This window comes from Kryptolebias marmoratus, linkage group LG15, assembly GCF_001649575.2.
Source record: "Kryptolebias marmoratus isolate JLee-2015 linkage group LG15, ASM164957v2, whole genome shotgun sequence".
NCBI classification, from domain to species: domain Eukaryota; kingdom Metazoa; phylum Chordata; class Actinopteri; order Cyprinodontiformes; family Rivulidae; genus Kryptolebias; species Kryptolebias marmoratus.
Window position 1 is genome coordinate 28809157 of NC_051444.1, and position 12057 is coordinate 28821213.

At 38.1% G+C, this 12057-nt stretch overlaps 1 protein-coding gene across 1 annotated transcript; it reads right to left on the reverse strand.

Annotated features, from left to right (window-relative positions):
* Positions 1–2270: 2270 nt before the first annotated feature.
* LOC108247118 (high choriolytic enzyme 1-like) lies at positions 2271–7336 on the reverse strand. The gene is made up of 10 exons (XM_037980070.1): positions 7306–7336; positions 7125–7204; positions 6855–6885; positions 6709–6765; positions 5401–5538; positions 5170–5290; positions 4883–5061; positions 4638–4719; positions 2843–2967; positions 2271–2701 (listed from the first exon to the last, which is right to left on the reverse strand). Exons 2-10 carry the CDS (start codon positions 7176–7178, stop codon positions 2676–2678), a joined length of 813 nt encoding a protein of 270 aa, XP_037835998.1. The 5' UTR covers positions 7179–7204; positions 7306–7336; the 3' UTR covers positions 2271–2675.
* Positions 7337–12057: the final 4721 nt, after the last annotated feature.

A 12057-nucleotide genomic window follows, 5' to 3' on the forward strand; every position in this document is an offset into this window, starting at 1 on the left:
CAAAAACAATAGCTGAATGATTGTAAATGAATGAATCGCCCTTTAGCTGATCCTCAAACCAGAAGCGTACTTCAGCCTAGTGTCAAGCTTTTATTTTGGTACTTCCTGTTTCAGGCATAAAAAATTAGCATATTAGCTAAACATTTAGTTTCAACATTTAGCATTTAGATTTAACATATAACATTTAGATTTAACATTTAGATTTAACATTTAACATTTAGATTTAACATTTAACATTTAGATTTAACATGTAACATTTAGATTTGACATATAACATTTAGATTTAACATATAACATTTAGATTTAACATTTAACATTTAGATTTAACATAGGCTATAACATTTATATTTAACATTTAACATTTATATTTAACATATAACATTTAGATTTAACATAATATTTAGATTTAACATTTAACATTTAGATTTATATTTAGCATTTAGCTGTAACAATTACATTTAACTAGCTAAATGTTGTAAAAGGTGACATCAGAAAATCCACACTACATTTTTAAAGTGTTTGAAGCTAAATATGACAAAATTTAGGCATAAATATTGAGCACAAGTTGCTTTACAAACGGCACCCCATAGACACTCATTTAAATGATTTTAGACTTTGCAGATACACTCCAGTTTAGAAGAGCTCTGTAATTCCGGAAGTGAATCAGCATTCAGTCAGGCAAATGCACAAGAAATAATCATTCACATATAAAGTAGACACACATTTTTATTTTATCTAAATGTGGCGTTTCTTTGCTGCTTTATTTGTGAACAAGATCACAAGATCCACATGTTTTGTCTGAGTCACACTGAATTTCTGTGATGACGTGATGGAACAAGGGGTGGAACAGTCAGGTGACATGCTCTGCTTGGGACAGATTGTGGAACTGTTTTGGAACAAATGTTCCACAAGGTTTTGGTAAGTACTAGAAACACTTTCGATTTTGCCATCACTAATTCTTCTAACCTCTGATTTTCTTATGTTTCGACTCATCTATTCAGTTTGAACACAGTGTAAGCCATTTACAGTTTGTAATATAACTCATCATTTAATGGATTCTGTTATGCATATACATTCTTTGAGACTTTTTCTCAGACAGGGAGAACTGATGTGAGCAGGTTCAGTTGTAAAGCAGAGTTTTATTTAGATAGTAATTCAGTGTTCCTACTTGGTCTGAGACTGTATTCCTGCACAAACAATGATGTTTTTGCCAAGAGTGCATTTGGTTTTCAGGAAACTCCTAGAACCAAATGTCCTTATGAAGAAAGTGCCCAAACTTATGTCCGTATTTGGTTTGATATGTTCGAGAGGTATCTGCTATGGTCAACCTGATATGAAACATTGTCCAAAACATTATCTTTGTTGGAGACTAGGCTGGGGTTGGTTGGGTGTTTCTAGATTTTTCCACCAGAGGGCGAGCCGACAGGTCTCCTGCTGACGCACTTGCTGGGGATCATCGTTACCTAGAGGAGTATATGAGCTGCAGGCTGCCAGTCCCTCCTCGCCAGAGTGTTTGCCTGTATTGGTACACAGTGCCCTTCATTGAGTAACTGAACAGACTTAAGTTTGACTTTTCAGTACCTCGTGACCTGACTTTTTTGTGAATCTTCTTCAGGACACCTTTAAGCTCCTTTGGGAAGTCCTGAGTCCTCGGAAGACCTTTGGAGGAACTCTCTCGTGACGCCGTGAGCCTCAAACCTGTCGTCCCTCCAACGCGGTCATCCCACCGACCTCTCCTAGCCACATCCCGCTCTCCCCCCAAGGACAACAATCACCCCCGGGTCCCCGGACCGGAGCCAAAGAATATGTGCTCGCCTTTGAAAAGTTTGTGCTGTAACGAAATAAACCTTTTTCTAAACCAACCTTCTCTCTGGGTGTTTCTGCATGTGGGCCCGGAACGTTAAACCCATCATGACAATCTTGGTCCAAGTTATGTGTATGAGTGTGTATGAAAATGAAACAAAATGATGTGGAAGATCAGTTTAAGGTGTGAATGCTACCCAGATTATAGCCTAACTCAGATATTTACTGTTGGAAACTGTCCATTGCTTTTGTGGCAATAAAATTCTAGTTTGCTGTCATCTGAGTATTTCTTTAAGTTTTTCTTTAAGAAGAAAAGCCTCTTCAGTACCTTCTCATGAGAGTGGATAATACAGAGCTAAAATCCACAGAAACCTTTGACCATGTGATCTGTTCAGTTCTTCTGCTTTGACAATATTTTGTAATAAACAGATTTTTATTTAGAGGAACAAAAATGTAATTGACAAACAGCCAGTGCTTCAAAAATTTATTGCAGAATAAAAAAGTAAGCAAATGAACACATTGAAATCAGTTATTTGACAATCCCTAAAAATCCTTTCCTCCAGTGCTCAAGGTCTGACGACAGAAAGAGATGTAATACCATCCATGCCCATTAGGTGGTGATGGGATGTAAAGTCATAGTTTATATCTGGAGAAGCGGGGTTCTAAGAAAAAGTTATAAAAAGCTACAATTTTACCTTTGATAGGCAGCTCTTTGAATGACTTGAGTTTGGAAAAACAGAGTTTACCTTTGTCTGGAATGAGGAGGTAAGAGCTTATCTGAGCAGGACCAAGACCAGCTTTGAAATTTTTGCAATAATAACAGATCTCTGTGTTCAGTGTAAAGCTGTTTAGCAGGTGAATCAGCTGGTGTATCAAGAAGCCGACCCATTCAAAGCCACTGAGTTCTGTTTGAAGGAAAAATAGTAAGAGTTATTCAAAGTTTAAAAAAAAAAAACTTTTTGTTGTGGTATTATCAGTGATATGGCTCATTTCAAAAGTGTTTAAAATACTGTTGTTTTTGTTTCTTTGTTTTACTTACAACATTCGTAAAGCTTGTTGATGCGATTGATGTCATTGGAGCTCATGTGTTTGGCGTGTCCCCAGTCAAAGTAGGGATCGGCCCTGGCAAAAATGGTTGGCTGCCCATTTATGGAGAAGTCGTACCTTAAAAAGATGCAAATAGATCCAAAATAATGATTAATAATTAGAGAAGTCATTGTTATTTTCAGCAACGGAACTCTATTGTGGCGACATCTTTTAGTAAGAAAAACATCACAATGGATGGGGCATATGGGGTGGGAGGTATTGTGGGAGCATAGCAGAAGCAATAGCAAGTATCCATGCCATGGAGCCGTGGCCATGGCTGGTGCCTATTTCCAGCAGTCACTGTGTGAGAGGCAGGGTACATTCTGCACAGGTCACAAGTCCATCACGAGGACACATAAAGAAAAATGACAAGTCACACTCTCACTCACACCTACAATCAATTTAGAGTTACCAATAAAGCTTACATGCATGAAAACCCACTTGTGCATGGGGAGAATATGCAAACTCCATCCAGAAAGGCCCCAGGCAGAAGATGGGCCTTTGACCATCTCACTGAGAGGTGAAAGCTCTAACCACTGCTCTGATATACCACCCACTTTCCAGACTTTTTTGTTTTGAGGTATCTGGGTTACATCTGTGCTGTGTGGTGATGGAGCCTGAGTTCCAAGTTGAGACACTATCTTAGGGTAAAATCACTTTTCGGGAAGTGGAATTGTGGGCTCCTAAGCTCACGTTGTCGAAAACTGTACAAAAATATATATGGAGGTTTATCTTTTGCACATCTCAAGACCCCAGCTTATCACCATCAAGGGAATTGAATGTATTTGAATCCATACTGTTCAAGACCAACCCAGTGGGATGTGTGTGTGTTATTCTACAGCTGGGTGTGGTAAATGTTTATAAAAAGAAACAGCCCCGAGAAGAGGGGGGATTTTTACTGATAGGGCCAGAGATCTCAATTGGGCACAGACTCTGTTATTTTGAATAAACTCTCACTGTTCAAGAATAACTTATGTCTGTAAAGTCATTTCTTTGATCATTACATCTCTGCTGCAATTATGAAGACCCAGAAGAACGTCCACTCATAGTAACCTTTGTATATTGCTTACTGTTACAGTGATGACATTCAGACTTTTCTGTTATTAGAAAATATGAGAGAATATATTTGGCATTTGCATCGTAATAGCATCTTTAGTCGTTGAGGTGTGTAAAACTAATTCTATCAGAATCTGCTTTACTAGTCATGAACTCCACTGCATGTCTCTGGGTAGCAGAGAACCCATGTTGTGGAGCTCTCATGCACTGGTGTGGTTTAGTCATCTAGAATTAGAAGCTGGACTGACCACACTGGCCTAACCATGTTTGTGACAAGGTAATGGAAACAACCTAGTGCAAACATAATCTGCTAGCAATTCACTATACGCTATAGCAGTCTGAGAGAAATGTACCACAGCATGGTGAAGGCACTGGGTTGTCTCAAGTGTTCAATGTGGGACACAACCCATGGCCTTGACTCACAATTGCCTGTTTTAGAATGCTCTATTCAATACTGAGATCATAGCAGCTTTATTACTGCCTTCACACAGAAGACAGTTTTCCAAATTACTTGATATTCAGTCATGTTCCAACAGGCTGTAACCATAACCTTACCCCGAAAAAAAACGAAACAGCTATACAACGCAAAATCTTCCTGTCCTATGTGTGAATGAAGTAAGAGGTTGAAAATAATCAGATTTTTTTTACTATTATTCTATAATTCATTTTCCATGCATGCAAAAACAACTCACTTGCCATAATGCATGATAGAGTAGAAGTCATAGGGAGTGCCCAAGTTGTTAGTTTGCTCCTTTTTGAAGTTTCCTTCCTGTCCTGTCCATGAATCAGAAGACAGAAAAAAGTTAAAAACATGCTATGCTTAAATTGGTAAAACAAGGTTCTTTAGAAACTTTGTTAAAATAATAAATGTATACCAAGTTTGTACATTCCTATTTGTCAGATTAAATTATAATTGTTTTTTTGCGTGCAAACTGACCTGGCTCAATGTTCTTTTTGTTAATGCAAACATATTTGTCTCTATCAGAGCGGCACTGCTCATGATGGAAGCCCAGAGCGTGAAGGATCTCGTGCTGCACTGTTCCGTGGTACAAACAGCCATTTTTCTGCAGGGAGAGGTACTGGCCATTATCCTGACGACCAACAAAGGACCAACACCTGACGTGCACACACATGGACACAGGTTAGAAAAAGACTTAGATGTTTGTTGTTTTCACTTGTATATATCTTTTATATGTGTGTTTATGTGCATGTATGTACTCTTACCCATCTTTTGATTCAAAGTAGATATAACTACAATCATCTGAATTCCATGGGACAAAGCGAATGCAGGTTGACAAGTGAAAGCTCTCCATCCCTCCAAGGATGATGTTGCGTTGCTCCTGACCTGCAGGATAAATGCGCCATTTAATTAAAACTTCTGTAATTCTGAATGAAATCAGGCCAAACTGATAATAAATTGACAGGTTTATATAACTTTAAATCATCATTGCTTACTGTATGCAGAGGAGATGATGTATGGCACATAGACATACTTCCCACTTTTGGGCCACTTGCAGCCTTTGGCAGTGCATGGGTCTGCATTCTTGAGTGAATCATTCAATACAGCAATGTCTCCATGCACTATAGATATTCCTGTAATACAACAAAGAAACTTTCACAAATATCCACAGCATGAGAAACCAGCATTTACAGTATTTCACTATTTTTCATGTAACAAACCTATATTTAAAAGTATTGCTGATTGACTGACTTCAACTTAACTTTTTCTTGTTAATTTGGGTTATTTGATTTGAAAAAGAGTAAAATAAAAAAAATAAAGCCTTTATCCAGTTCATAGATTAAGTTTCCTTCTGCATCAACACTGAGAGGAACTTTTTACATGAACACTAAATTTTATTGGGATTAGAAAATAATGTGCTGATGTATCAAATCCCCAGATATTTGGTACATAGGTAGTTCAATAAGCTATCAATTTATTAGGTTGTTTAAAAATACTTTCTGCCAGCAGGAAAATTAAGTGTGCTTTGATCAGAGCAAAAAGATTGCAGTTCTCTCATAAATCATAAATTAAAACTAGAATCACTTAGAGAGCGCAAACCTCTGTCAATAGTGTGATCTGGATCACCACCAAAATTAAACGGTTTCTTGGAACAACCCTAAATTTTCTAAAAAAAATTGTGAAAATATATTAATTAATTTGTTTTGAAATCAGATGGACAGACAAACCAATTAACACACAACCATATAGATTAATCTGTAATGTACAGCCAGAAAATGTCAAGTTCTAAAGTGAAACTGTGTCTAAATATTTAGTAAAACTTTTTAATTGGTAGTCTGGAACCTCTTTTATATATATATATATATATATATATATATATATATATATATATATATATATATATCATGGCAGCACAAGAGCAATAGAGGCTGGGATCTATCATACCAGATGCAGGCAAAGCATACATGGAATGCCATAACCAAGTGTCTGAAATAGTGTACAGAAACAACTGTACCAAGTATGGACTGGAAGTCCCACAGTCAAAGTGGGAGACTCCACCTAAGGTGGTGGAGAATGGCAGGGCTAAGATACTCTGGACTTCCAGATCTAGACTGAAAAACAGGTGATGGCTAACCAACCGGACACCGTGGTGATAGATAAGATACAGAATAGAGCATTGGTGATAGATGTAGCAGTCCCAAGTGACAAGAACATTAGGAAGAAGGAGCCTGAAAAGCAAGAGAAATACCAAGGGCTGTAAGAGGAAATAGAGAAGTTGTGGAAAGTCAAGGCCTCAGTGTTACCAGTGATCATCGGCGCACTTGGTCCTGGGATAACTTCAGGGTTGAACATGGATCCATCTGGGAAACAAATGCAAAAACTGCTAATTTTACATTTAAAACATCTGTCAGACATCAAATATGTAGAAATTATTTATGATTTAGCTCACCAGTTTGATCTTCAGCTTTAGCTGGTGCGTTCTGCAACACAGACACACAAAGCTGCTCAAATTTTCAGCCTTTGTTTTGTATTTCAGATCCAAAAATCTTTTTTCTTTAACAAGAAACCAAAAGTTAATCATCACCAAACATGTGTTTTTGTTTTCTTACTTTATGTCAGCTTAGACAATGTGGATTCTTGTATTGTGAGTATAAAAATATAAATATAAAAATAATCCACAATTTAATACCATAATCCCAAAACTCAGAGTCAGACCTACCAGAGAAACATCTGCCATTGAGAGGAAGATGAGAAGGAAGAAAGCTGGAGTCATGATGCCAATCTTCTGCAAATAATCTTCTGAGATATTAAATAAATACATATATAAAGATATTACCAATTGTGTATATACAAGTACTGAAGATGAAAATGAATGTAGTAAGAAGACAAGGTGAGTTTACCTGATGAACCAGGAGTCTGATGTTGGATGCAGCTGATCTTCAGCTCCCCTCTGTTTATAACCCATTTAAACAGGAAGTGGGCACAGTGGTTAGTTAGTAATGCAGAACTTTGTAGCAGGAAGAGTAAATAAGAACAATACAGGAAATTATTTTACAGGAAGAACACAATGTCACACTGCAGTAATACATCAAGATGGTATAAGTAGCAATTACAAATAACAGTAAAATAAAACTTTATGGGTAAGTTGCCAAATTTGCATGTAAAATGTTCTAAAACATATTTAATAAAAACTGATGCAAAGGCCATAATGCCAGTAAAACATTATTAGCTATCTAGATAAAAATTTAATCACTTGTTTCTTGTGACAACCCTAACATTTCCTTAAATTTTCATCCAAATGCATTCATTATTTTTAAGTATTCTTGCAAACAGACAGATTGACGGAAAAACAAACAAACAAACTAGTGCTGCTGAAAACATACCCTCACTGGCAGAGATAAAAAGTCCCTACAAGAGAAGTTTTCATCAAAGTATTCACGTTTTTTTTTTTCTTATTTTAATAATATCTAATTTTCTTCTTTCAGCTGTTCTCTTTTCAGGGATTGCCACATCGACTCATCCTCCTTCATATAACTCTGTCCTCTGTGTCCTCTTTCACTCCAACTACCTCCATGTCCTCTCTAACTGCATCCATATGTCTTCTCTGTCTTTTTTCTGGCAGCTGCATCTCTAACATCCTTCTACCAACAATACCCACTGTCCCTCCTCTGCACATGTCCAAACCATCTCAGTCTGGCCTCTAACTTGATCTCCCAGTCATTCAACCTGCGCTGTACCTCTGATGACCTCATTCCTAATCCCATCCATCCTTGTCCCGCCCAAGGAGAACCTCAACATCTTCATCTCTGCCACTTCCAGTTCTGTCTCCTGTCTTTTTGTCAGTGCCACTGTCTCCGAACAATATCAATCAATCAATCAATCAACTTTATTTCTATAGCACATTTTAAGAACCATGAGATGAGATCAAATATCACTCCTGTCAAGAACGAGAGGATCCAGCTAAGATTATTTCTATCCTTCAAGAGCTTTATGGATGTGCTGAATCATATGTTGCGTTACAGGAAGCATTTTTCTCCAGAAAGCAATTGGAGGGGGAAACGCTGCAAGAGTTCTCCCTTGCATTGATGGGCCTTATGGGAAAGGTAAAAGCACAGGCTCCTAGGGACATGCTTAATGCCAAAGTCTTATTGCGTGATCAGTTCATAGAGTATGTTCTTGACGGTGCCCTTTGTCGTGCGCTAAAACAGTACGTACGTCTGAATCCAGCAGCAACATTGCTTGATGTCAGGGGTGAGGCAATAAGGTGGGAATCAGAGGGTTTGCCAGCTTCTATTCGGGGCCGGAGTAATTCTGTGCCTTTAGTGCATGGCTTTCAGTGTGCTGTGCGTGGTGGTCCACAAGCGGTTGCTAGCCCTACTCGGACAGAGGTTAATGAGATGAAGGAACTCTTAAAACAGCAACAGGAGCAGCTTAATTTGCTTACTTGAAGCATTACTCTTCTCCAAAAGACATAATAACGCAGTCACTCTCCACGTCGAGGTCGTTTCCCTCTTTATGATCTTTGACTAAGAGTAGCACAATTTAAACCGGGAACCCTGTATGGCAATAGTGCTGGTGGCGAAAGTTGTTAACTTTGGCCTCTACCGATCCAGTATGCTTTCGCTTGGATGAGCTCACATGTTTGTTTTGGCAAAAGTATTTTATGCCATATGGCCTTCCTGACACAACCTTTACCATTTATCAGGCTTAGGACCGGCAAGAGAGATACACTGGCTTGTGCTCCCAAGTGACTGTTGTGAAGTGAAGCTTTAATATGACACTCCTTACCAGTTAGAATCATGTATTAATGTTCTGTAATTCTATTGATTTTATTAACCTGAGGATGAGTGCAACTCTGTACTGGTGAGGTCATGGGAGTTTGTGATGTACGTGACTGCCTGCACCAAGTACGAAGATAACGAGGTCTGGAGGAGTCAGCTAATTAGGACCCGAAACCCACTTGAAGAAAACCACCTGCAGAAGATGGAGGAAAACAAGTCCATATACAGGGTTCTGGAAAGATGACCGAAGGAGGATGGGTCAGTTCTTTGTTCAGGTTAAAATGCTATGTTTTAGTGATTTAGTTCAGACATCTTCTGGTGTTCCTGTGAGGATTTGGATTTGTTGTTTCTGTTTGGTTTTCTTTGTGGTTTTTCTGTGGGTTTTAGTTAGTGTTTTCAGTTTGGGTTTTTCCTGTTTGTGTTCCTGCTCAGTATTCACTCCTCCTCCATCACTCTTTTGCCCTCCTTGCCACGCCCATTTCCACCTGTCCGTAATCATCTCCACTCACCTGTTTCCACTTCCCTCGTAACCCTCAGCACTCAAATACCTGGTCATTTCTCCCACTAGTCGCTGGTTCATTGTTTTTTGTTTGCCGTTTGCTGCTGTGCTCCATACCTTGTCTCCTTGTTGTTCTGCCAACCGTGTTTGGATTTTTGTTCTTTGTGTTGCTGCCTCGTCAGCTTTTGTTTTGTTTATTTTTCTTATTTAATAAATTAGTTTACTTTGATTATGAGTCTGCGCTCAGGGTTCCTTTCCGTCGTCCGCAATCCCGACAGTTCCTGCTGTGAGCTGGTAAGGAGTGTCTCCCTAAGTACTAAGGCTAATAAATCTTTTTAACTGAAGATACTGTTTCTGACCATTTTTGACTCCTGGTTTCTCTGTGCATTTTCCGGTCCGTCGTGAGGAGAGGTTTTTTTTAGAGTTTGAGTTTCATTTAGGTAATATTTTGTCTCCTCAACACTGTTTTTTGTTTTTTAAAATTCTCTGCTACGAAGATGCCTTCTTTTAAAATAATTGTTCTTCTTGATTCAAACTGTGTTTTTTTGTCACTCTAAATTTACTTGTGCATTCACTGCATTGTCAGTAAATATAGGCCTAAACTCAGTTCTAAAATTATATTTCAGATACAACAATCTCATTGGTTATTTAACCCTAGACCTATCACCAAGCTTTGCACAAGTTCTTCCTTTTTTATTTATTATTGCACAGTAAGGTAATGCACAAAGAGAAAAATGATCATGCCTAGCTTTTTATTTCATAATCTCCCATTAAAGGGTTTGCAAGGAGAGGAGTAACAGTCCAAAAAAACTTTTTTACTTGTATTTACTTTGAACTGATAACAACATGAGTGTCATGCAAGTATACAGAAAGCAAACTGGAATAGTAGCTTGATGTAATGGAAATTGTGAGGAAGTGGCAACCATGTAATGCTAGCACCTTTTAAAATTAGCGTTTGAGAAAAGCTTGTTGCATTTCCACATAATTCAAGCTAAAACAACTTCCTCTGATAAAAACACTGCTGCTGTGAACGCTAATCTATTTAAAACATTGCAAAACATTTAAAGACCTGTGAATTTAGTAATATAGTAATCTGTTACTTCCCAAATGAATCGTAAAGCTTAAAATAAAAAAATTAAACAAAACATATTTACCAAAAAGATTTTAGTTTGTTGCTTGATAATAATGAGTTTGTAGAATATTTAGTCAAAACATGAAAACAAAACTACCTTAATCTAATATTATGGAGAGTTTGAATGAACAATTTGCTTTATCTTAGTAAAAAGAAAATATTAAGTTTGTGAAACCTTTTTTTTTTTACTATTGTGCAATTATTTAACAAGACTGAATGGCCTTATGTCAGTCATACCCTGCCTGTTCAACAAGAGTTAGAAATGGCACAAGCTGCATTTGCTGAATTTCATTGTATTACTTTATTACTTGGTAAGTGCACTTTTTAAAAAAGAATTATCAATAAACATTGCAGGGAAATTATTTGCTCATCAGAAAAAAAAAATAGAAACAGCTCAGAACTAGTTTGCAATGCTATCTGGTAGCTTGACAGTAAACTAGCTGCAACCATTCACACTCTCACTCACACCTAGGGACAATTTAGGAGTCACCAATTAATCTAACATGCCTGTTTTTGGTCTGTGGAAGGAAACCGTAGTACTCGGAGTAAACCCACGTGAGCACAGGGAGAATATGCAAACTCCACCCGAAAAAGGCCACAGGTTTGTTAGGTTTGGAGTTTTTATGTTCAGTTTGAGTTTATTGGTTATGTTATTCAGTTATCTGGTTAGTTGGTTGTTGTTGTTTTTTTCTGTCGTTGTCCCTCATGTCTGTGTTTGTTTTCATCTACCTCTCCCTAGTTTTTGTCATCTGTTTACTTGCCACGCCCATCTCCACTTGCCAGCAATTATGATCACTCACCTGTGCCCACTTACCTAATTTTCCTCTGTGTTTAAAACCCGGTCACTTTCTCCACTACTCATTGTTCTTTTGTCCTCGTCCTGTGTTCCATCTGTGTATCTAAATTTAGTTTTTGTTTCGCTGCCGTGCCAGCTTTTGTTTTGTATTAATAAATAAGTTTATTTTTAGTTTTCAGTATGAGTCTGCTCTCTGGGTTCGCCTCCGTCACCAGCAAACCTGACAGAATGATCCAACCACCTCAGAACCCAGCGGACTCATTTTGTTTTTCTTTTTTGAAACTTGCTAAGATGGATTTTCTTAGGCTCCGCATCGCAGTGAGAGAGTGCCACCCCCGGGATAGGGCTGGAGACATCCCCGGGAATGGACGAGATCCTCAGTGGGCCAGGAGAGACTACACCCTGGGTTGCGCTTCCTCCTAGGCACCTGTGGCAGCAGCGCCT